General features: G+C 41.5%; 1 protein-coding gene and 1 long non-coding RNA gene across 9 annotated transcripts; both read left to right on the forward strand.

The window, feature by feature from the left end:
• Positions 1-830: 830 nt before the first annotated feature.
• On the forward strand, positions 831-26501 carry IP3K2 (Inositol 1,4,5-triphosphate kinase 2). Of its 6 annotated transcripts, NM_001298271.1 has the most exons (7): positions 12220-12471; positions 12566-12590; positions 15613-16245; positions 24546-24795; positions 24864-25132; positions 25349-25459; positions 25586-26267. In NM_001298271.1, exons 3-7 carry the CDS (start codon positions 15850-15852, stop codon positions 25961-25963), a joined length of 1404 nt encoding a protein of 467 aa, NP_001285200.1. In that variant the 5' UTR covers positions 12220-12471; positions 12566-12590; positions 15613-15849; the 3' UTR covers positions 25964-26267. The 6 variants fall into 6 exon arrangements, with proteins under 6 accessions (NP_001285201.1, NP_572873.2, NP_001285200.1 ...); NM_001298272.1 differs by lacking the exons at positions 12220-12471; positions 12566-12590 and adding an exon at positions 831-1006 and having other exon boundaries at positions 25586-26501; NM_001103499.2 differs by having other exon boundaries at positions 12220-12594; positions 25586-26501.
• Positions 1203-5202, forward strand: lncRNA:CR45018 (long non-coding RNA:CR45018). 3 transcript variants are annotated; one of them, NR_123891.1, is made up of 1 exon: positions 1203-4839. It is a non-coding gene; the product is annotated as a long non-coding RNA:CR45018 (long non-coding RNA). The 3 variants fall into 3 exon arrangements; NR_123892.1 differs by having other exon boundaries at positions 1778-5202; NR_123893.1 differs by having other exon boundaries at positions 2713-4570.
• Positions 26502-26914: the final 413 nt, after the last annotated feature.

A 26914-nucleotide genomic window follows, 5' to 3' on the forward strand; every position in this document is an offset into this window, starting at 1 on the left:
ACGCGGTAATCTGGCCCCCTCTCTCCCACCCTCTCTGCCATCTCGCCGTCTCTGTCTGGGCTGTTGCGTCTGCGTTGTTCGTCGACTACTGACGTCATATAGCCGCTGGCGTTTTGGACAAAGTGCGATGCCGCTCCGTGGGTCACCCATCACCCATCATCATCGTTATAAGCATTATACGGCCATCGTATCATCATCATCATCATCATCACCATTATCATCGTCATGGCACCGTGGAGTGGGTGGGCATTTCGAGTGAATCACGTGCTTATCATAAAGATTCCGAGCATACCAAAAAAATTCGTCCAGATAATGAGCGACGTATATATGTATATAGTCAATGAACCTGTTGATGGGAAATTGGGCTATCCTTTTTTTTCGTTTTTTTTTTTTTTTTAACTTGTGGAGAATTACGAAGAACAATTTGAATGCGGATGCGACTTACGGTTTTGTCACCTACTTGTATAACGTACGTATGTATATATAGGTATAGTAATTATTGCAACTCATAAAAAAAATTTTGCAATTTGCTACGGAATTTCTGCAACTACAATCAGTTTTGACGTAGGTCGTTGGTTTGCGGTTGAGCTATACAAATGTACTGACATATTTCGTCTTTCGTAAGTCATGTACGTAAATGGTTTTTGGTTTTTTATATTTTTTTTTTGTGTATAGCGGACTGTTCTCGGTTTTAATTTCGAAGAATTTAATCTGGGGTCGATTTCGTTTGGTTTTGTGTTTTGCAAAAAGTTGGTGTAAAGCGATAAAATGTTATTTGCGTCATTTGGTCTGATAGTTAACTATAAAAAGCAAGATGGGAACTTATTTATAAGCAGAAACATGAACACGATACGAACATGGGCAGAGCTATTTAATTTTGTTCATATTTCAACGGGAATTTTACAGCTTGTAATTGTTTACTAAAGACTGCTGCCAGTTTTAAACCATACAATTTAGTTTTTAATAAGTGCTTGTACTGCAAAATTTAATTATACCTTTTGTTTCGGTAAGCTTCATAAATCTGATCTTGAAAAACTAGTTAGTGCTTTAGTTGCTTTCCGGGAAAAGTTCTTAGTCAGCTGGGTTTTTTTTAATTCATTTTTTTTTTTTGGCGATAAATCACCGATTCGTCCCATTGTGCGTGACTGTGCGCTTGTAGTGGTGCTCGCAGAGTGCTTTATTGCATTGGGCTCGCATCGCCTGTCAGTCTGTCACTGTGTGTGCTGGTGTGCGTGCGCCTCTCTGTGTGTTCGCGCGTGTGTGTGTGTGTGCGACGTATCTGTGCCCGCTCAGTGCTCTGTGCTCAAATGCAATTTACAATTACGCGCGGCAATTGGAGCAGCTACCGTTGTGTGCGTGCGTACGTGCGGGATCATTGCACATTGCGTCAACGTTTCAAGATCACAATTACAATTACCCCGACGCAGTGGCAGTTGCAGTAGCACCAAAAAATCCATCTCAATTGCGAGAGAACCGAACAGTGGCAAAAGCAACCGAAAATTAAGTAAGGCACAGCAAATTTGTCGAAGAAAACTATCAACAATACAAGTAAATAAGAACGGCAGAACGGCCGCCCGCCCCCACAACAGCTGCTCTCCGTTGATGCGCCACTCCACTCCGCGGCTCAACGATTCTTCTATACAATTCTTCGAGCCTCCTCCCCTCGCCCATTCTCGCCCCACGAGACTCCCCTCCCCCCGCCCCCCACGCTGCTCTTCTCGATTCTTTTCGCCCCTCCCGCCGGCCCGCTGGAAAAAACGGGCAGAGCTGCAGAGCCGCAGAAAGCGATTTCAGTTCGGCGACGGCAGCGCACAGGTGCCATTCGGAAAGTGCGGACGTAGAATGTTTGCCGGGAATTCCAGTGGCATTTTCACCTATAGTTCCACTCGATTTTGCCTCGACGCCAGCGTTAGTAGCGCGTTTCGACGGAACACACAGATCGTTTTCCAACACCATAAGCACCATTTCACTTTTGAGTCTTTCCTTATCAGTCACTCCCAATCACTACCCAACCATCATCCACTACTCTTCACTAGTTTCTCTTTCTACTATCCTTTTTCTTATTATTCCCATCCTCCCTTTTAACTATCTTCACACACTCATTCTTAACGGAAATCTTCACTGTTTTTATGCTTTCTACTATCGTTCTATCCGCCAGCCTTTCACTTTTCACTCGCTTCTAACATTTACCATTCTAGCTATTTTTTTACCATCTCTTACCATTGAATTCTTTATATAAGCCTTAGTAAATTAGTATACAGAAAATAGTACGAATTTCCATTTTCCATTTTCTGCACTTTTTTCAACTTCTTCTGCTTACAACATCTTTCTTATCACCAATCCCATTACACTTTCTTGCATATTCCTATTTCATTTTTGCTGTTCTAACGAATCTCACACTTACTTCATTAGTCCCAACTCTTTGCTAACCTGGTGTATACATACCTTTACCCACCCCACCTCTACCCGCGATCCAGCCAATCCATCCATGTGAGATGAGTGCGTGCGACGGCGGTACGGGAACGGTTTCGCGAACGTCTGACGCCCCCGCTTTCCAATTCGATGTCATGCCAAAGATAACGACGTCGACGTCGACGTCGAAAGCGTCGGCAGCGAGGGCGAAAACGAAAACGACAGCAAAAGCAACAACAATTGGAAAAACAACAACGACGACAACGCGGAGAACGGTTAAAATTGAAAATAAATGGACGACGGCAGAGGCAACGGCGTTCAGTTATCAGCGGACAGCGGAGCAGATTGGAGCTAGTGCCCGAGCCAGAGCCAGAACCAAAGTAGCAGCTACAGTCAGAGCTAGAGCAAACCCAATTGCGGCCACATCCAATCAGCGAAGTGACATTGGTTATCCATGTGAGGTGGCATCCATCTCCGAGTTGGCCCTACGCAAGGCGCAGTTGAAAGCGCAATTTTTCGGCAATCAAGTGGGTGGATTAGCCCGCGATAGCGAGACAAGCAGCACCACTAGAATCACTCGCACCACCAACTACCGCAGTGCTTATCCCAGCTGCAAGACGGAACGAGGCAAGCCGGTGCAACAGCTAATCGATCAGTTCCAGGCCATGATTGTCCAGCAGCAGCAGCAGCAGCAGCTGAGCAACGAGGGCGAGCCCAAGACACTGCCCGGAGCCACTGCATCCAATTCGGATGAGGGCTGTAATGTCACCGGCGGCGGACTGAGTCCCTATAGCAGCGACAACGAGGATAACAGCCTATCGCCGAGGCAGCGCAAAATGAAGGTCACACGCTGTGCCAGTAGTGATTCCGCCCTGGGTCTGGACGTGGACGATGGCGGCATGGATGTGCCGTTGCCGCCACAACGTCGGATGACACTGACCGTAACGGATTTACCCCTGCGACCGGCCCTACTGCCACTGGCCGAACCCACAGCCCTGCCAGATTCGCCACTGACATCGCCCACCGGCGGTGGCAATCCGAGCGTGGGTGTGCCCACCAAGGTGCTGCTCGAGGAGCGAGTGGTAGCCGCACCGGGATCGCGACGTGAATCCACCCAGAGCTCGTACAGCGAACTGGGCGTCAGTGGACTGCCGCTGGGCGTGCGCTATGTGCGCACACCATCCGTCGTGGTTAGCGACTATTCGGATGACATAACCGCCTGCGGCATTAGCATGGAGGAAATGGAATACTTTCGTCTGCAGCGGGCGCGTGGTCAGCGGCGTTGTTCCCTGGAGGCGGGACATCACAGTCATAGCGGTGGACATGGCGCACATGGACACGGTGGATCGGGAGCGGCGGGAATGTCGCCGGGATGTGGCAAGGACGATGGCCAATCGGATGTCAGTGCAGCAAGCAGTTGCAGCAATCTCTACTATTGTGGATCCACCATTTCTGCCCTCGATGGTGGCGAGTGCATCGTGAATGGAGTTCGAGTTGCGCTCGCCAGGAAGAGCAGCACCCAGAGCAGCAGTCTCAGCGACGAGGAGGAGGAGGAGGAGGATGACGACGAGGATCGCGATGAGCAGGATCGCGATGAGGATGATCGCGATGCGGAGGAGATGCTTCAGGAGGATTACGAGCGGGGGGATCGCGAACGTGAGAGGGAGCGGCAGATCAGCGAACTAATGGCCGCCACGCAGCTTGGTGATCGTCAGCGGGATCGATCCAAGAAGGTAGGCGCCCGCGATGACGTCACAAACCAGGGAAATCTCAAACTAGACTAAAGAATTCGGGTTGGCAAAACGGACAAGTAACAAAGTGGAGCAGCCTAGTAAATTTAATATTAAACACTATTTTTTTTTTTTCGTTTTTAAATATCATTAATGATTGTTTGTGTTGTTGTTATCGAAAGCATAAAAGAGCAGTGAATGAGGGCAGGTCTGAATGGCAGCGAAAGAGATAAGCAAGTTGGTGCATATACACAGGGAGAAACGGGTGCTACGCGTAGATGAAATGTGGCATAATTAAAAAAAAAAAAAAACAATCTATTTTGCTCTAGAGCAGTATTATACCGTTTAGTTTATCAACTGCAAGACCATTATAACTATAGAAAAAGACTATAATAATAAGACTTTTACAATACGCATATCTATTAAATATAAAAAGAAAAAAAAAAACAAAGAAAATCCCTTGAACTACTGACTTGATAATGCGAATTACCACTAAGTTTCATCTTGTTTTAAAGATGATGAGATGATATATAGGCTCAAGAACGGTAATCCCGCGCCTTATCAGCTAATGGTTTTTCCACCTTGCATATGCAGGTCTTTTCTTTCAGTGTATGCGTTTGCTTAAAAGGCTATTAATTAATTAGAATTTTATCTTATCACTAAAATGAGGTTCTGTTACTCGGAGAAGTCTTTTTGTATTCTTCGCTTTTCGTTCGCTATAATAATTATCGTTTTTTTTTTTTTTTTTTTTTTTTTTTTGAGTGAATGAGAACGATATGATGGTGGTGATGTTGAAAAATAGGGGGTTCCTTGATAAAAAAAAAAAACAAGTATATATCTACGAAAATACGAAAACCTCGGATCCGTTGGTTTAATTCGTTTTTTTTTTCGTATCTAGAACTGCAAAACAAAACAACGGCAGCGATAGCGAGGAAAAGAGCTTATCTTAGTTAACTGTATACTGTATTATAGATAAATATTATGTACATATATAAGCCAGCACATATTTACGTTTATATAATGGCATCTTTTTTTTTTTGTGGTTTATTATTCCTTTTGTTGCTGTTGCTGTTGTCAGCAGACGGCGAAAAGTTTGTAAAGCAAATAAAAGTATTAGAAACCGAATTTTCGGAGTCATGATAACGATAATAAAGCAATTCACCTGGATATCTCATACATACATACATGTACATATGTGTATATGCAAGAGATATGGATATGTATGTTGTCTGATCGTATATGTATGTGTGCCAATGTGTGTTTGGTTAATAATGTTACGCGCTTATCAAGCGGGTTTATCTGCCTGGCATTCATATAGCAATATATGGTATATATGTATATATATACCCTCACCGCCGACAAAAGCAATAATTGGAGGCATCCCAGAAATGGCCTGTTGTTCTTCTACTTTTTTTTAAGCCACGGGCATGCGGCTTATATATGCTTAATACGATATACTATCTACTGTATAGTGTGGTTATATCTATGATGATCCCATCCGCCAGTCTAACACAATTGTATAAAGCTCTGTCTTACGGGTTGTTGTTTTTTTCTTTTATTTTTTTTTTTATTATTATTTTTTTTTCTTTGCGGTGGGATGAGTGATAAGCGATTTTGGGTGATATCACGCATACGTCATCGTTCCCATTAGGATTCGCATATATGTCTATATGACACACGAGCCCTCGTGTCGTTGGGGGATTACTCTATAAGTCCCGGGGATTGTGTTTATAAGCACAAAAAACACTGTTGATAAGAAAGTATCTCACAGAGATGGAGACATTTCTGCAAGCATAATGATAATATTGCACACTAAATGACGACTTGCTTGTATTTTTCTTGAAATACTTTTCAAACTATCTCAATATTAAGTCAAGTTTTTAGTCTATAAAAAAAAATGTCTGGAATTTTTGACCCAGTTAATGGTACATTGTAATTTCAGTTTTATCGCCACATTTGCATACACTTTTTATTCAGCCTCCAGTGCTCTGTAAAGATACACTTCAATTTGATTAGCATGTCATTACAAGTTCCTTCCCCATTTGAATACGATTCTTATTCAACTTCCGTCTTTGCCTGTTTTTTTTTTTTGTTTTTTTTTTTTTTTATGGGAATTGCCTTTGATTTGCCTTAGATTCCCTCGTGAATATGCTTAATAAAGCACATACGCAGTGATGTGACCTTGCTAAACGGCGGACCAACTTAATTTTAAGTGGAAAAACCATCTAGTTCTAGCATTTAGTTTATGAAATTGTTATTATTTTCCAGTTATTTTGCCCAGTCCAACTACTTGATGCCTATGAAATTCCAATGAACAGGTCATATATCAGGTATTCCTATCTAATTCCACGAAACGACCTCAAAAGTTTCATTCATATTTCGAGTCGTAGAAGTCGGCGCATTATCAGAAATGGATATATACTATAATGTACATACACACATATATGTATCATCAGACACACATGATGCTGGGCGTTTGTTAGCTACGCCCGATATCTTCACTGTTTGGATTGGCATTCCTGGGAGCCACATTTCCTGGTATCCTACTCATCCCACCCAGAAGAGACCAACCCAAGCCTGTCACCGTGCCTTATCACAGTTGTCATTATAGTTTGGATGTGGCTTGTTTGGTTATTCATCGCATTCCATTTACGGTTCGGGATGGGTTTTCTCTGGCTCATTTCATCGAGTTGGAAACTTAGGAGCTTTGAGGACTGAACTGAATGTCCGAGGCTTCGTTTTTTTTTCGTATTGTTTTGCTATTGTGAAGACTGATGGCGTGGGCTTCATAGAAATGCTATTTGCTTACTTAAAGATAAAGCATCTGTGTGGGTGCCAAAGTCAGCGACAATATCGCCATTTGGTCCGCTGACGTCGCTGTGACGTCACTGGGCCGCCTTTGTTTTTAAAACCCCAACACCATACCCACTCCAAATCCGATGCCCTTCTTCTTTCTCCGCCATTCCGAGACATGATCATTAATAATATCGCAGCTCTAAAGTGCAAAGTCAGCGAGCGAATCTTTTAATGGATGGAGGAGTATCTTCTTTATGAACCGCAAAATATTGATACAAATTATATCATAATAAACAGGAAATGTGACGCAGATACAGACTGCATATAGGATGTGCAAGAAAATTCCTATAGAGTATATACATTTTCTGTAAATTCTACATGATATAATATATTTATTAAATTAATTTAATATTCTGAATAGAGGGCCTTACTGTGATTTCCTCTAAATGGTTTAGAAAAAAAGATTTCCACACATAGTTTTGATGAGCTCATTTATTGCGTTTGATAAGGGTGCAATTTAGCCATTTCAAAAGATTACTTAATGTATATTTAAAGCCGCAATAAGATACTGTCTATATGGGGCATTGTCAATAATACACTGATAAAAAGTATAAATTAAGAAAAGCTGTGACAGTGAAAAGTATTGTACACACATTCATACTTCTTTAAATCAATTTAATTTATAATATCTTAAATGGCATATAAAGATAGTAATTTGTAATGAATCAGTTGGTTGAATATTATCTGTGAGATAAGATATTATGTTTTTTTTTAAATGAAATAAGTTTCTCTACTTATTGCATAAAATCGTGTATTTGAACTTAACGCTTTTGCTAACAGCAGGAAAAATGCGGTTCAATTTGGTTCCTTATTGGTTTTGTTCAGTTTGAAACTGGTTAATATTCCTATGTAAAATAAAATGTAAAGATTTGCGGATTTCCAAGATGTTATAAACCTATTTAAATGGCCATTAACGAAGTGCTTGCTCGCTTGGATATCATCTATTTGAAGAGAAGCGTAGCTGATCTTACTCTGACGTCCAACCAACATTTACCACCATGATTGGATCGTGTGGTGCTATTTTGTTTTAATAGCTTTTATGGTCTCTGTGGGTCGTGCACATCCGTCACTGTACGATCAGCCAGTCCCAGTCGCATTTCCAGACCCCAGACCCATTCCCAGCGTCATATCTAATCAACACATCGTCGCAAGCGGCGGGCATAAAATGGGTATCTCGGGGGGGGGAAATTCGTCGGAGGAATTGAAATGGAAATGGGTATGGGTATGGGTATGGGAATGGGAATTATGACGCCCACTAATTGTGTGAGAAATCGATTTAGCGGCGAGATCTTTCCGCTGACATCTCATTCCCGTCCCGATCGCATAAGCTCATGTAAGTCGTATCTGGGAGTACTTTTTGGTACAAACCGTTGACCTTCGCTCAAGCGACAACTTCCGTTGACGTCAGCAGTTGTCGCCCATCAGCGATCGCGGCGAAGATCGTCAGTAAGTAAATTATATTGCCACACACCCCCCCCTTTGACAACATTCCTATCCCCCTGCCATGAGGCCCTTTTCCGCCCACCGGAAGCGGCAAAGAATACCCTCAGGAATTGATACCCTATAAACTGAAGTGCAACTGCATGTCTTTTCAGGCAATCGTACTTAGCCTCAAACCGAAACATTTCAAAATCAGGAGATCCATTAATCTTAAAGGTTTTCGAACTTTTTCATAATAAAAATGAGTCACTTGGTTTATATACAATTTCTTAATAGCTGTCTTTGAACTTTGTGTTATTAAAAATGATTCATAATTTATAGGTTTACCTATTTATTGTAATATATTCGGGTGTTGCCTATCGAAATAATCGTCAAATTATGCATTTGCATTTTGAAGGCGTGTTTATTACCAAAAAATTGTGTGTTCTCAAAACAATTATGTAGAATCGCGTGTTGGTGTCGAATAAATGTCGGTAATCGCAAATAGGCAGCAATTAAAGTTTGCCGAAAATCAACAGAGAATGTCATAAGATATCGGTTTTTATCAATCGCAGCGCTGGGCTATCGAAATTATCGGTAATTAAACTCGAGAAAGGCACTGATTGATCGATTGTTGTGGAAACGTCGCACAACTTGCAGTGAACAAGTAAACACAAGAATTGACATTAATTGATTTTACGAGTCAAAGTTCATTTCATATGAAAAGTGTCGTCAAAAAGATGATTTTCACACATTTTTTATCACAAAAGGTTACTTGGAATGTAGTTTCAACTCAAGTCCAATCAAAGGTTCAATCCTGAATCGGAAACCCTTTGGATTTAACTTCGATTGTCGGGTTTGCGCAATTTGCGTCATTTGTTCTTGTCGAAGTTGTTTGTTGGTCTCAGTTTTTGTTTTGTTTTTCAGCTGGTTCTCCGATTCCAAGGCTGGTTTGTTTGTTTCTCGTTTGCAATTTCCACTGAATTGTATCCGAGTCGTCGATCTCTCGGGGGCCAGCCAGCTACACAGTAAGAAATAGTTGTCTAGTTGGTATTATGTGAGAGTAATGCTTGTATACAGATCGCAATTATTAAAAACTTTGATTGGAAAGTTTGGTTTGAACTCTTAGCATATTCGAAATGGCATTTGTATTGATTTAAATAGTATATTTTTGTAGCATACTTTTGTGCACATAAGCTTGAACATTTAAATTGCAGAGTTAAAATTTTTATATATTGTGAAAGATTTTATGTATATTTCGTTTGAAATGTTTTCTTTCGGTGCACTGCAGCTTGCGTGCCGGCATATTTGTCATTCCTGTAAGTGCAGGCAGTTCCCCGTCCCTTCTAGCACAAAACTGGCCCCGCCTACCCCCCTTTGGTATCCCCATTAAAGGTTATGTAGCCGTGTTGCATGTCCCCAAGCGATGGCACCCGAAACACACGCGCCACCAGCAACATGCAACATGCAACATACTCGTGGGATGGTCATTGATTTACACTCGACTGCTGCGTTTTCGTTTCCGGAATATCTTAGTTCTCAACTGAATTGAATTGGCAATAACCAGAATTTCCTGGTTTCCCAGAGGGGCGTAATCGCCAAAACAAACCAAAAATATTTGCTTAATTCGATTCCACTTAATTGCAGCTGCAATTCACTTGAAAAATAAAAGTATATTTAATCAGATAGGTGGGGTTGGCAGCAAAACAATTTCCAAGTCACTTGTTCTGCCACATCTTTGTATTCAAATTAGATTAAATTAGATGCTATTTTTAAAGATATGATAGAAATTATAATATTTAATTTTTTACTACTTAACACCTTTTTAATAAATGCTTACCATTTCGAGATTAATAAACGATCGAAATTGGCACATGCCAAGGCAAACGATGATAAAATAGTGTCAAAAATAGATATGCTGAATTTTTCCACAGCAGTGCAATAAAAAAAAAAAAATAATTAGCAAATATTTTAATTTGCCTCAATTCACAATTCATTACCGCCATATCGGCGAGTACAGTAAGGCCCCCAAAGACGCACCCTAAACGCGAACATGTTTTGCCAATTGCTGATAAGGCGCAACAAGCGCACTTGTACAAGGCAATAGATATCGCCTTCTAATATTAGATGGCCACAGTGGAGATAACCGAAGGAACAGAGCAGAGAAATTGGATAGGTCTGCCATTGAGTGGTGGTGAGTGGCGGGGCAGGGGGTGTGGTGAGGTGGAAAATTCAATTCAAGATACACTGAGAAAATGGCATTGTGACTCTAAAAAAATATATAATAATATTATACCAAGCTTAGTAAGAGATAACAAAAAATGATTATAGATACAAATGTATCTAACTATCTTTTAATCTTGAATCACCTTAAATAAACCCCAAATATATATTTGAATATTTTAATAAAAGCTTATTAGAAGTTAATTTACTTCAATTAGCTGCAACGCTTTTTGTATCTAGGCTTTAGTCCGTGGATATTTCATATTTTATTGCCCATTTGCCCCCTTTGATTATTGGCCTGCGATAATAGAACACTTAATTTTTCAACCAACTTCCAATCCCATAGCCCGTCTCATTTCGTATGTATCTTTGTATCTTTTTGCGGCTCTACCGCTTCCAACACTTCAGTTGCCATATGACAGGCTATGAGCTAGGGATTGGATATTGAATCCGATTGGGATGGAAATTGGTTGGAATTGGTCACTCCGTCTCCATAGTCACATCCACATCCACATCCATATCCATATCCACGTTCACTTCCAGCTGCCTGCTTATCGTTTCAAGCCATCAGAGTGACTCCATAAAACACTTAGTATATCCATGCACTCATTTCGGGGGCGTGGCCGGCAGGGGGCGGGTGCCAAGTGGTCAATTAATAGCACACAAATATTGTGACAGCCGTGCGCTCGTCATACATTTATATATATTTATATTTATATATATATATATATATATATATATCGCAGGGCGGGAAAGATGGAGAGCTACCGATTAGAGATGCCGGCAATTTGCATTATGCAAATCAAATGGCAGCGGCAATTTGCCGCCGCAATTAGTCGCCTTGTCAGAGGATCGGCGACAAGGAGGCCGACTTTGCGTTTGGCCCTACACCGTAAGAAATTAGCTATGAAGTTGTAAATTGTAGACAAAACTTGAGATATTGGCAGCAAATGCAACACATCTTATGTGCTATTTAAAGCTTGTAATTGTAGATAAATATCTAAAATAATTTATATTTCTGCTCACCAGATTTGCATCTATAAATCTTTATATATATTAAAGCGCAAGACATTTACAATTATCTTGCAGATACATTTTTTATAATATCTGTTCTATGTTCTTTTGGAAGTTACTTGCGAAAAAACAAAATTTTTTCCATTGGATGATTATCATTTTATAAGATATTCATTATTTATGGTGTTTGTTCCTGAATTAATATGCTATTGAATGTGTTTAATGTGCACTTCTTTCTGTCAGTGTATTTGCGGAATTGTCACCGACAAGGGCATCCACCAGACCCTTTGACATTTCTCGCCGGTTTTTCGCATGTTTCAATCAGCGTCATTATTCCATCATGTTGCCGCTGTATCGCCGCCTGATTTATGTGACGATTAGCTCCACTTCGAGATGGCTTAAGGACCAAGGATAGTTAAGCACGGAACTCCAAACGCACCCCTTCCAAATCCAACCCAAAACCATACCACACCCCCCGACCCCCCCGCGCTGCATATGTGTGCATACGATCGTTCCAGCGACGATCACCACTTCGCTGTTCAACTTCGTTGTGGCGGCAGCAATCGGTTGTTAGTTGGATAGCAGCCGGATAGCTTGGCTTGTTGCCGCTGTAACGGCGATGCCTCAGTCGCCCGAGTGCCGTTCCAAAGTCAACAAGCGGTCGATCGAGCAGCTCCGATCCAATTCGTTTCGATACGCGGCCATATACCCTAACCATACCATACTATACTATAGCATATATCCATACCCATACGATACGGATACGGATACGATAACAAGATAGAAAACAAAAGGAAAATCGTGAAAACAATTTTCAGTGTGTTCGGTTTCCTTACGTTTATTTACTTTGCGTGGCATTATACCGTTTTTTATTTATTTATTTATTTATTTTTTTTTTTTTGTACGCGGAGGTGGAGGATTCCCAGTGAGTGAGCAGTGAGTGGGTTTTCACTGTATGCTTAAGTGTGTGCGTGCGTGTGAGTGTGCGTGTGTGTGCAGCAGGTTTATCCATCTGCCAGAGATAGCATAGATATATATGTACATATGTGCGTACGAGTATATATTTTATAAACTGACCCTAGGGGCCAGATGACCACTGCAGACATGCAACTACCATAAACAGCAGTTGCAGTGGCAGTTGCCTTATGGCTTTTATGGTCACCATACAGTGGACACTGCGGCCAGAGGGACACTGGGTGAAAGAGTGCGAACAGTGGGGCCTGTGAGGCGCCGACAAAGGCATTAATCAGAAGTCGATAAACTTTGACATGCAAGCGGCAGCCGAATGAAGCGATCTTCATAAATCAAAGCGGACCAAAAAGCAGCGGAAAATATGTATGGGAAAAACCCGTAGTTCTTCTTTTCCTTTTTCTTTTTCTCTTTTTTTTTCTTTTTTCAAAAATGGGGAGCTCTCATTTGATTTATGGCCAGTGCGGCGGACCGCCAACAAGTTAATTGAAAACGAGGCGTGACAGTGAAATTTGCCACCGCACGCCAACGGCCAAATATATATGTATATATATATATATATATATAGCGACCAAAGATGTCCCGCCGATCTCAACTGGATCAGCCAGTAAAATTGTTGGTTATGTGGCATGGCGAGGGGGGCAGGAGCAGGCACTTTTCCAAATGTGCCACTAAACTGACAGATTTGGCCATAATAAAAAATTTAAAAGCCAAATACAAGCCGAGTGTGGAGTCTGGAAAATAAGTTGCCAACTTTAATTTATTGTGACATAACGGTATAATCTGACATAAATTATTGATAAGACGAGCGCCCATAAAAGTACAAGACAGTTGGCTTAAGCAATACAACAGCCAAACAAACGGGCGGTCAGCGGTAAGGGGAGTGAAGTAAGTAGTCATCGATGTGGGGCGAAGGAAAAGCTGGAAAAACTGAAGCGAAGCCAGCGATTTGGTTGGCGGTAAAATTGTGGGGTAAATTGAATTGAGGGGCTGGGAAAACAACACGAACTTTATTTGCTCTAACGAACAAAAGGGGAAACGAATTACAGTAGTATTAATTGCATTATTTAATACTTACTTAATAAGATCTTAAATTCTACTTAAATGATAGCCAAAAAATACTTTCTTATGAACATATAGAAGGTGTAACCGCTGGCAAACCCTTTTTTTTTTGACTAAGGTGCAAATATATGTGGAAATTATCTATTTGTTGTATGAAACATGCTATTGAATAATTTCAAAAATGAGCAACCAAATAGTAATTGCTGCTCAATATTTTCTGCGACACAACTTCACTTAAATTTTGCGTTTTAAAGTGAAACTATATATATATATATATATAAATATTTATTCTAACTGTGCGAATCAGAGGCATGCTTTTGAGTAGTTAATGATTTTCAAGTCAAATCAAAGCGCATTACCATATTATGGCAATTATTGCGTATTATTTTCATATTATTACTAAATGTCATTATTATTTAATAGCTGGTTCTAGTCCTACCGAATATATTCTGCTTAATATATTTATTTATTAGCGCAGATAATCTGCCCAACCTGACCATTAAATCGTACTATATCCATTTCGGATTTATGGTCAGTCAGGGTATAACAACGGCCAAAATGCTAGCCAGCCCATGCCGCTTATAAATCATTTGGCTAACAACAACTGGTCGGTGCTGCAATTGGAGTTGCAGTTGAATCTGGAGTCGGAGTTGCACACGGTCTTGGCAAAAGTATCTTTTGGATCTATTATTTAACTTTTATGTGCGCATAAATGCGGCGATATGATGCCGATGACGACTTGAAAAAAAAAAAACTAAAACTGGCTAAGGAGGCCCGAGCCAGTTTAAAACCAACCGACGGGTTTCATTTTTCAATTTTCAATTTTCCGTTTTCAACGCGACTGAATGGAAGGGAGGGAGGTTGAAATAAAAATGCGGTGAAAAACTAAAGTCTCGACCGTGTCTGCTGCACTTTCATGTTAATTAACAAGAAACTTTTATCAGCACGCCGATTAAGCGAATGCCACTTCTAACGCCCCAAATCCCAGATCACTCCGCCTCTCCATGGTGGTATGGTATGGTATCATGTGGCCCACCAGTCTACCAATCCACCACCCCATCCAGCCAATTCAGATCCATTCAGATAAGCGGCCGACACACAACAAATTGTGGTCCATAAATTTGTGCGTTTTTTTCACGAATGTCCAAAGAAGCCACGCGAAGGAAGATAAGATTGGCCTGGGTGCGGAGATCCCAGATCGCAGTTCGCAGATCGTTGACGGAATTCAATATTCCATATTGATATGGTTCGTGTCGGCCGCCGAAGATTGCGTTGATTACACTAATTTGGCGAATTTATAAGATATCTCAAGTCGGACACAAAATGGATTGCAGTGATTAGCGGCGATTGGGAAATGGCCAACTGGAGATAAACATAATTTAGCAATCAGCAGCGGAAATTAAACCAAAAGAGATTTGAATACAAAAAAAAACACAAAGGTAGAAAATGTATTAAAATGATTAATTCAACTCAACGTTAATCATACAACATAAATACAAGGGCCTGTCAGCCCAAATAGATGTTAGTCATTAATTTTGAATTTTTGTAAACTATTGGAGGTCGTAAATTTTGTGTATGGGCGAACTATGGATTATTTTTAATGGCTGATCAATTAAAGTAATCTCTTGTGGCCCATAAATTATAGCTTGTCCAAAGAAGTCAATGCAAGATAAGTGTGTGTTTTCAGCTATTTGGGTGGCGGAGTTCAATATTGAAATTGAAAATGTCAACCGAAAACCGATTAAAATGATTTATTTGAAAGTTTAGTTTCGAGGCGGAGATAAACTGGAATGAATGGGTGAAATGCTTGAATTATGAATATATACTACAACAATGGCAAAGGCTCTTTATATTATTATAGATTTTTACTAATTATTTATTTTGAATTTTTTACTTATGTACATCAATTTCTTTATGCTTCTTGCAGGTATGTGCCAACTATCGCTTAGCTAAAAATAGAGATTATCGGAATCTCGATTGGAATTAGAAACATATCGTATCGCGAAGGGGCAAACGAAAGACTTAGGCAAAGAACTCGCCGCCTGCGGAGGTGGACGGAGGAGGACCAGGAGGAGCGGCAGAGGGAGCGGCAGGAGGAGAGCGGCTAGGAGAAGGGCCCGTTGCAGGTGCAACAGCCGCAGTGGGTGGCAATCGCCTGGCGGACATGGCCCTGTATCCATCCTCGTCGCGACCGCGGACGCTCATGGAGCAGCTGCTGGCACGCAAGATTGAGGCTGCTGCCGCAGCGGGCGGCGCTCCCTCCGCCGCTACCGCAACTCCTACCGCTTCCGGCTCGGCCACGCCCACGCCCTCGCCAACATCACCCAATCCGCCAGCGGTCGGCGGCATGGGACTGCCCATGCCACTGACCCTGGGCCTGGGCTTGGGCCTGGGCATGGGCATGGGCGTGGTTAGCCGCCTGCGACGCACCGACTCCTTGGACTCCACCAGCAGCCTGGGTTCGCTGGCCTTCGGCGAGGATGTGTGCCGCTGCGACGACTGCCTTCTGGGCATCGTCGATCTCTACGTGATTAGTGCCGCCGAGGCGGCGAAGAAGAAGGTAAGCCATGGCGGATTCGGGTATTTATCGACGAATTTATAAAATACTTCGTTGCGAAGAGTATATGACTGTAAGATCATATTGAGGGTATTTATAATAAATGTCTTTATATTTGTGTATGTACAACCTACATTAATTAACTAGTTGTAATTATGCAGATATTTTTAAATCTTATCAAAAATTACTGCTAGTTACAATGAATAACTTCTAGATGAGCTAGTATTACTCTTTAAAAACCCATAACTCTGTTATCCCCACAATCGTTATTAAGCTTTTAAATTTTTTCCACGAAAGCTCCAACTGGGGAGCTTGTCTTCGCTAAAATGAAGCTCTTAATCTGCTATTGGGTTTCAATCAGTGTTGTCAGAAATTACAGCTAAAAAACAGTATAATTAAATGAAACTAAAATGTTAGCTAAAGATGGACTTAAATTTTCTTATTACATTTGTATTGTATTTATGACTGTGGCAACTAGATGTGATAGATATTTTTTATAAACATATATCGTATAAAATACAAATATTTTTATTAAAATAAGAGAATTATGTGGTTTTATCGTCTGGCTATTTATTGGCTGAAAGCACAGCGCTGGCTTGGACTTTTGGACCGGTCCAGTCGCAAAGCTCCACTTCCATCCCATTGACGTCACTAGCATCTGAGATAGTGATCGAGAGAGAGAAAGAGAGAGAGGGAGCCAGAGAGCGAGTGAGAGAGAGCGAGACAGGGAGAAGCCGCTCATGCGTAAAGCGTGGATCGTGTGAAAATGAGATCGTTCAACTGATAAGCGAAATGGGAGCGGGAAGCGGAGGCGGAGAATTGCGTGTGGGCGGAGGCCTTGAGATTCGGGAAGATTCGCAAGATTCAGCAGACGAGAGCGCATCTTAACGAAATCCTCTCTTCCCAGGAAGCTTAGCAAGAAAGATTCATTATATGTAGATCTTGCGACAATGAAGATCCATATTGCTTATGCAATTTGTATTAAATTTTCGTATTTAATGACCCTAAACTTTCTCCCAGAGAAAGTGATTTGTGAGTCATATTTAATAAGGATCTGGCCGGCGATCTTACGAAACGTTTCATTATTTTTTTCATGGTGACTCTTCATTAGCTCTTCCCCATTTTGTTTATTTACATTTAAGCCCATGTTCGCTGATTTACAAAGCCAACTTCCCCAGTTCCCACAAATAAACAATGATATGCAATTATTCGTATAACAATGACCAGACAGAATAGGGCAAACACAATATTAGGCTGTGTTTTTACGTTTTGGAAGAAGGGAAATACACAAATCGTGAAATTTGTAAACATTTCACTGAAATTTGCTGATTAATATTTAATGAAAATCTCACTTTCCTTCGATATTGATGATACATATAAATTAACAACCGATTGGTGTATATTTTTCTAAACGAAATGGGAAATTCGGAGAAAGCTGATGGTAAGGAGTCACTTTGTCTCTAAACTATCAAGGAATTCGATCATATCGTAATGGCATTTTCCGCTGATCCTATCTTGTTATCATTGACGTCACGGCCTTGATGGCCTTGATCATTAAACTACGTCATCTCGGGTGAGTCTAGGCCAACTAATGAGCTTTGTGCCCCAGGTTGGGACCCCTCTCTCTCTTCCAGGTGATAATTTTGTGCCTAGGTACACGGGAAAAAATGCAAATTTCAATTGGTTCAAATTCTTAGCTACAAAATATTGCGGCTTGTATCTACAAGGGACTTAAATCTTTAGCCTTTTGTAAATATGATTTTTTGAGCTTAATTCTTAAAATATTTGTTTTTTAATGTAACCAAAGTCAGCAAAATATAATATTTATGATAAAACATAATATATTTCGAAAGTGAGCATTAAGTAGCTAATGGCTTACTTAATATTTGTGAGATACTTTTTGAGATATCTGTTTCAATACTGTTTATGTATGTAGTTTGAACTTATCATAATTATATGAAATGTGAGCAGTTAGTACTATCTGTGAAATAATCCGTTATTTTTGCCAGTGTATATGTACATATATCACCCCCAAATCCGCCTAATCTGCCTTATCAGTCTGAGCTCGCGGATTTCGGACTGGATTTCGATGGGATTTATTGGTAGGACTCCCGTAAATGAAAGCTGATGCTGCTCCCGTGTTGCTGCTGTTGCGGTTGCTGCTGCTGCTGCTGTTGTTGCTGCTCATCGCCGGCGGAGCTCTCAGCGAGTTCGGTTCGGTTTGGCTCGTTTGGGTTCCGTTTTTTTAGAGCAGAGTCGACCAGTTGAGCTTTTGCTGCGATCGCGTGCGGCTGGCTCGGGGTCTCGTCTGTGGGTTTTTTTTTTGTCATTGTTATTGTTATTGTTATTGTTATATGGCTATTGGTAGTGCTGTTGCCCGTATCGCCGACTTTCCGCGTGTGCTTCCACATATCTCTCGCCGCCGCGTCTATATGTACATGCCCATATATACATATATATATATATGTATATATATATATATATATTTGTATATCAATTTGTATATCTCTGTGTTTTCTGAGCGCCCCTCTCTGTGTGTCAAGCCAATGCCAGAGACCGCGTCAAACGGCCCACCAAAATACAAAAAAAAAAAAACGAAAAAAAACACACAAAAAATTAATAATAAACAGCAACACAGCCCAGCAGCAATATTATTAACCAGAGCTGTATTCCGAAAATATTATAATTTTGTTGCCAGTTTGTTTTTTTGTTTTTAATCAATTTATTGCCTTTGGTTTCGTGTGCTTTTCACATTATGTATTTTCATTTTGAATTCAAAAGCAAGCCGCAAAAAGAAAGCTGGGAAAATTCCACTAAAATGTATAAATGTGCTTAATTAACAGTTAATTGCTAAGAGGTGTGTGTGTGTGTGAGTTTCGAAAAATTTTATTTCCAGTCAAAAAAAAAAATTCGAATCATCTGGCTCTGAAATATTGTATTCTTCATTCAAATACCCTATTTAGTGCATACACTTCAAATATTTAAATAGTAAACTAAAAGCATAGTGAAAGATTGCACAAATGATTAAAAGATTAATAAAATCATTTTTAATTGAATGCTAACTGCTATATTGCGTGTTTATTCTCAATTTTAATAGCATTCTACTGCACACCACTTAAAAATGAAAGCTTAAAAAATGTATAAAAAGTTAACAGAAAAAGGTTTAGAACCTTTTTTTTTTGGCATCTCCAAAACAATGGGCAATAAAATACAATTTCGTTAATTAAAAAATTTCCGCCACTTTCGTCTTAATGAAAATGAATTGAATTACTCGCGTGCATGTGTGTGAACTTTTTTTTTTTACTGTGCGCCTTCTTTTCCAAACATTTCAAAAGAATCAAGTGGCAAGTTGGGGAATCTGCGATGTGTTGCTGCTGTTTCGTGTTGCTGCTGTCATTGTAAAGTGTGTTAATTGAAGCACGCGCCAAAGCCCCCAAAGAAGCGAAAGGCAGAGCGAGAGGGAGAGCAAGAGAGACAGAGAGAGAGAGAGAGAGCAAGAGTTGGAGCGAAAGAGAGGGCAGTCAGAACTCTTATACTAGATGACTGAAATAGCGAACTGACTTTTGCACCGGAAATCCGAGTATTCACGTTTATGTAAACATTTACACACTATATAAACGACGACGTCAATGAGAACGCCCCACCCTCCCCAGACACCCCACCCAAACAAACCTCCAGCCAGCCCCAACCCCCAGAAACAGCAACACCCCCCCCCCCCCAACTATCAAAAGTTAGGTGCTACGCAATTGGAGGAGCAGCACCACCCACCCAGCAGGGCATATCCAAAAAAATTTAACGCGAATTATATAATTGAAGAGCAGCAGCAGCAGCACCTTCAGAAATCGTGCTCATTTGCGTACGTACTGCGAATTCGGCAATTGAAGCTCATTAAGTAGCCAAAAATGGAACTAAATCATCACCCCCCCCCCCCCACCCACCAGGCGCCTTAATTGGTGCTTGATCGTTTCAATAACATCCGCCCAGCCACCCACATTCAATTGGAGGCCCAAGACCGTATCCGAATCCGCATTCGAATGCGAATCCAAAGCCACAGCCAAAATTCATTCTGTGCGTCAATGGCACACCGAAAAAAAAAAAGAAAAAAAGAAACGATCATCAATTGAATTTGTTAATGGCCAACCATAAAACGCATCAAATGTTGCACAAATAGCTATCTTTCAGAGAAAAGCAATTATTTTATTAAATTGGGCATGATCAATTTCTGAAATTGGTGCATACATTTTAAATGTTTGTTCTTAAAAAAAAAAAAATAAATTATTATTAGGTAGCTTCTAGTCAATTTGAGCTTCAATCTGCGCACTTAAATTAATTTTATGGCATTTAATTGAAAAAAAAAATCCAGCGCAATATTTTCCAGTGCACAAATGGAAGAAGAGAAACAGAGACTCACACTCAGAGAAATTGAAAGAGCGAGGAATTGAGGTGGCAAAGAGCGAGAGGGGGCGGTGGACAACAAACTGTTTACTTTATTAATTTTAAGCTTTTGGTAGTTAACAAAAAAAAGTGAAGAAATACTGAGAGAAATTTCGTTATGCGAATGTGAGTGTCCATTTTTGTGAGAGTGGGTGGGTGCTGCTAATTTAGGGGGGGTGTGGGTGTTGGGCCCACAGGGGGGGGAGGGGGATGGTTGCCAAGTGGGGGTGGCGAGTGCAGGCATTACGTACCCCTATACCAAAAAAACACACACACGATCCAATGTATCTATATGCATAGTACACAGTGCGATATATCGAGTCGTTATCGTCGACGTCGGTCTCTGTGTTTTTGTTGTTGGTGTTGACGGCAATCGAAGATTGTACAATTGTTTTTATTAGATAACGAGCAAATTTGTATTTAAGAACGGATCGCAATCCGAAACCAAGCCCAGCTGGATGGAAATATAATGCGAATGAATATTAGATGATAAGGGAAGGAAGCAATGAATGGAATATCACTGATAACTTAAGTATATACTATTAGAAATGCTCAAAGGATCTCAAAGTTCTTTTAATCTTGTTTAGCTTATTGAATAAACATATCGCATTGGTCTTTATGAAATAACTATTTATATACAAGCAGCAAATAGCATTGGCTTAGGAAATATCACACATACGCCATGTATGCCCGAGCTATTAATAAACAACAGAGTTGCGAAAAGAAAGAGATCTTAAAAATTTTAGTAGCAAATAGTATATTATAATGGCTTAAGTATAAAGTAAAGCAAGCTAAGCTTAACTTTAATTCGATTTGGATTCTTCAAGTGAGAATTGAAACATTACTAAGATATTAGTAGTTAAATACTTTGAGCCCTTATTATAGCCCTGTTTTGCAACCATAGAACTGAGATAAGATCTCGTTCCTTATGATAACTTAAAACTAGTAAGATATCATTAATTAACAAGCTAGGAAAAACTGTGCAGTAACTTTATTAGAGCTATGAATATTCTGGAATTGCTGATAAAGTCGAAACCCTTGTCCCACATACGAGCACTTAGTATTCAAGCCCTTGCAATTGCAACCCTTGACTTGAATCAGAATTAGATAAGCCAAATGTATAGTAGGCGATCGTCGAGCAACGACTAGTATACAAAGTACGTTAAGCGTAGAGATCTATGGTTGATATGGGGAGTACCAAAGTTCTCTAGATGATGGAGAAACAAGCTTGTTGTTGTTGTGTTGTTGTTGATGTTGCTGGTGTTGCGTTGTTGTTGATGTTGCTGGTGTTGTGTTGCTCATGTTGCTCATGTTGCTGTTGGTGCTTCGTTATCGCCTCGCGACGACGGCGTCAACATTTGCAAATGACGTCAAATGTTATAAAGAAATTTCAGTTCGCATATACATACATGCTCATATATACACATGCATATGCATTTGTATTTGTATGGCGGTAGATATATGTATACATATATATATGCGAGTATTGTTGCTGTTGTGCACTGGCGTAACTGGATAGCCGCGTCGCTGGCATTTCCATTATTATCATAATGTGCTGTTCGATTTGGGTTTCGGATTGGATTGGATTGCCTTGCCCGACTCTGGGCGGTTTCGCTTGTGGTTGCCGCTCGATGGTGTCGCTGTTAGCTACTTGGTGCCGCTGGTGCTCATGTTGCCGATGTAGCCGGTGACCATTGGCCAGTTTGACCATTTTGCCAGCTTCTAGCTTCGGATGCCGCAGATGGAGCTGCCAAGATGCCAACACGCTCCGACAATGCCTACTTAGTTTCGTCTATCTTTGCTTTTTGCGGACTGCGTTACATGGCACATACATATGTATGTGGTAAATTTAATCAATTTTGATTGATGTGTGCGCATTACAGTCGCAGCAGCAGCAGCAGCCCAAAAGCAGTCAAAAGCCAAAGATTCAGCTGCAACGAAGCGATGATTCCCTGATCCAGAAGGGATTCTCCAAATGGGGGGTTTCACCATTAACAGGGACTTTCAGGGGAAAGTACATAAATACTCAATAGGCTTTACTGGGCAAGCAGGCAGATCTAAATGCTCTATAGACTCCCATAATCAGTGACTTGATGGAAGGGTATCTGGGTGGCTTGGGTGCCCATTTGATTCGCTCAATCGCTCGTTATGATCGCGGCGGGGAAATATGATGTGGTTTTTAGGCGCGAACGGGTTCGCAAGTGCAACGATTGCTCAGCTCTCCAGCTCTCTGACTCTTCGGCGACTCGATCTGTGTATCTCAAACTACGAATTTTCGTTACACAATTTGCAGAAATACATAGATAGTTGCATTCGCTATCAGGTATTGCCACTGATGCACTTAATCGAGTGCCGTGGGCCAGAATCCATGTAAGATGTCCGTGTGCGCCCTCAGCCAGCCACAGCAGCCGAATAAATCCAATCAGAATCAGAAGCAGAAGAACGGGCCAGCTAGATTACCGGCCTTGGCAACCGGAAACGGAAGTGCAAGTGCAAGTGCAAGTGGCATAAACCTAAACGGCAAAGCCAAGGGCTCCGTAACGCCACCGACACCGCCGCCCTCGCCGCAGGTACGAATCTACGAGGATTTCGACAGAATGAGCGCCAAGGAGGTGTACTACAATGAGGCGGGCAAGAAGGTGACCGTGAAGCTGCTGCACTTCCCCGACGTTCCGCCCGAGGAGATATCCAAATTGAAATTCGACGATGACGACGATGACGAGGAAGAGGATGGAAATGGAGGCGAAAACGAAAATGGTGACGATGACAATGGCGAGGAGGCCGATGAGGATAGCGATTCCGGACGCAGACCGACATCGGCGGACAGCGAGGATGCGGGCCACAAGTCGGAGTCAAGTGGCGGCGCCAGCAATGCCAACGCTTTGCCCAGTTCCTCCTCCAAGAAGATCTTTCGCCGCAAACTCTCCGGCAACAATATGCAGCCGCGTAAATGCAGTTTGGCCTTCGCCCAGGCCCATGGGATTCGCCAGCGAGCGGAGAAGAAGCTATCGATGCCGACCATTAGCATTACGGCCAATTCGGGTGAGCATGTGGCCCACAATTGTGGCCTGCGCTTGAATTTGGGCCGCAAGCTGTCGCAACAGCATTCGCTGCCCCTGGGCTCACCCACCTCGCCAGCATCGCCAACGAGCCCGGGACCACGACGATCGCATTCGCCATTGGGCCAAAGTCTGTGTCCCGGCTACATTCAGTACTCCAAGTCGCTGCTGGAGGTGCCCATGCCGCGGGACTATGGCTACGCCAGCAGCGATGATCTCAGCTCCGAATGGGACTCGGATGTGTCGACCTCGGCGGCTGGCTCGGCAACGGGATCGGGATCGGGTGCCGCATCCCAAGCCAGCACCACCGGCAAGAAGGTAGGATGGGTAGTCCGATAAAGATATAGGATCTATCTCAGGATCTAATAATATAGTTTAAGTTCTTTGAAAGGGTTTGTATACATCATACATTATATTAGTTATTAGTATTCGACTTGAACAACTTTAAGTACTAAATACAACCAAATTTATAGATCAAAAACAAGTTGGTGTATCCACGTGATTTTTCCGCTCGTGTTTTCACATGTGATCGAGTGATAACAACTCAGCTGAAAAATCAGGGCACAAAAATGGGTCATTAGCCAGCTGTCTCATGCAAACTGTTTCATTTCCAATAAACAAACAAAACTTAATTAGTGGAATGCATTATTAGCGAAATGTAGCAACAGTCTGTAACATTATTATGAGCTATTTACTAATTGATTTAACGTATTATTCTCGCAGACTTTGCACACTTGTATTATAAGAATTAAAAATGCTGATTTTTCTAGCATCATCTTGAGTTAATCGATTTACCCACGATTCTTGCAGAGCTCCGGCTGGCGAAAGATTCGCAACATCGTTCAGTGGACGCCCTTCTTTCAGACGTACAAGAAGCAGCGCTATCCATGGGTTCAACTGGCCGGACACCAGGGCAACTTCAAGGCAGGTCCCGAACCGGGCACCGTGCTCAAGAAGCTCTGTCCCAAGGAGGAGGAGTGCTTCCAGATTCTCATGCACGATCTGCTTAGGCCCTATGTGCCCGTTTACAAGGGTCAGGTGACCAGCGAGGATGGCGAACGTGAGTGAAACGAATTGTGATTATCCTTGCTAACTAATCTAACTGATATAATCGTGTGGCACAAACAGTTTACCTGCAGCTGCAGGATCTGCTCAGTGACTATGTGCAGCCATGCGTCATGGACTGCAAGGTGGGTGTGCGCACCTATCTGGAGGAGGAGCTGTCCAAGGCCAAGGAGAAGCCCAAGCTGCGCAAGGATATGTACGACAAGATGATCCAAATCGACAGCCACGCTCCCACCGCCGAGGAGCACGCAGCCAAGGCGGTGACCAAGCCACGTTACATGGTCTGGCGTGAGACCATCTCCAGCACGGCCACGCTGGGATTCCGCATCGAGGTGGGCTTGAATTTGAATTGAATCTATTCCATTTAAACTTGAATAGCCAACCCAAAAAAACGAAACCACTAAATTAACATACGACTATGTGAATGAGAAGCGTGTGCAAAGTGCCAGGCTACACATTTATCCTTAAAGTCAAATGTAAACATTAATTATTCATTCAGAAAAGTTAATGGAAAGCCATTAATTTAATCGTCTAAACATCATTCGCAGGGCATCAAGAAGAGCGATGGCACCAGTTCCAAAGATTTCAAAACGACGAAGTCACGCGAACAAATCAAGTTGGCCTTTCTCGAGTTCCTCAGCGGTCACCCACATATTTTGGTGGGTATTCAAATTAGCCAAGCATGCCCAGTTGAATGCCATTAACTTGGGGATTCCCTGCGCTTGTCATTACTTTTTCTTTTCTTTTTATTTTATTTTCTTTTCTTTTTTTTTTTTTGCATACAGCCCCGCTACATACAGCGTTTGCGAGCCATAAGGGCCACCCTTGCGGTCTCGGAATTCTTCCAGACCCACGAGGTTATCGGCAGCTCCCTGCTCTTCGTCCACGATCAGACCCACGCCAGCATATGGCTAATTGATTTCGCCAAGACGGTGGAGCTGCCGCCGCAGCTGCGGATCGATCACTACTCCGCCTGGAAGGTGGGCAACCACGAAGATGGCTATCTCATCGGTATCAACAATCTCATTGATATCTTTGTGGAGCTGCAGGCATCCATGGAGGCGGAGGCGCATGCGCAAGCGCAGGCGGAGGCCATTCAGTCACCCGTTTCTGGTTCTGGAGGAGATCAAGCGGAGCAGACGGGTGAAGAGAGCAAACCCTAATGGGAAATCCATACATTTCCACACGGAGGTTTGGGGCTGGGCCCCGGAGACAAAGACATTTCCAATTTCCGAATCGATTAATCCCCAATTCCTAGGCTTAGTTATACATTTTTTTTTTGTTTTTTTCTAACAGTTTGCGTACATTTAACCCCTTAAGTTTAAAATCAAAGACTGAAATCACAATATGCATACACATATTTTTTAATATATACGATATACGCGTACATATACATATATAGAAGATATATAGCCTGGCCTATATGTGCTGCTGCTGCTGCTGTAGTGTAATTTATTTATCCAAAACAAAAAAAAAAACAAAAAAATTCACGTTTGGCGAATCCTAGAGATACCCGAATGGCTGGAGATAATACCCACAAGGCAGTTGCAACTGTCGATCGTAACGATACGAAAAGTAACTAAGAAATGAACACACCCAACACGCAACAAGAGCTTAGACTAAGTTTTTAATATAATGGTTATGCGACTACCTACTAAATACTACTAATTGTGCACTATTAAATTCAGTTAAAACAAAACGAAAAAACGAAAGTACTTGTTTCAATTTATTTGTGGAGATTTGTGGACCACAGAATAGCATAATACATAGAAAATATTATTTGCGCCAAAGTGGAATAGAAATGGTTATTATAAACAGGAATCAGTTCTTTAACTACATTATTTATAATGGAAGAATTAAAAAAAAGCGCGGTTTTTTCATTTTGGCGGCAAAATGACGACCAGTGTGACCGTTAAGCTGGTGTGCCCGAATTATACTAAAAGTACTGCTCAGTACATATTATTACACATTATTTATTATTAGTAGTAGTACTTGTTTCCAAGTCTATCAAAAGTTATTAAGCGCTACTATCTTAAAACTTGAATATTAAAACTTACCATTTAAAATGTAGAATCCACTTTTGAAAAGCACGCCAATAGTTGATAGATGGCGCT

Source organism: Drosophila melanogaster, chromosome X (assembly GCF_000001215.4).
Source record: "Drosophila melanogaster chromosome X".
Lineage (NCBI taxonomy): Eukaryota > Metazoa > Arthropoda > Insecta > Diptera > Drosophilidae > Drosophila > Drosophila melanogaster.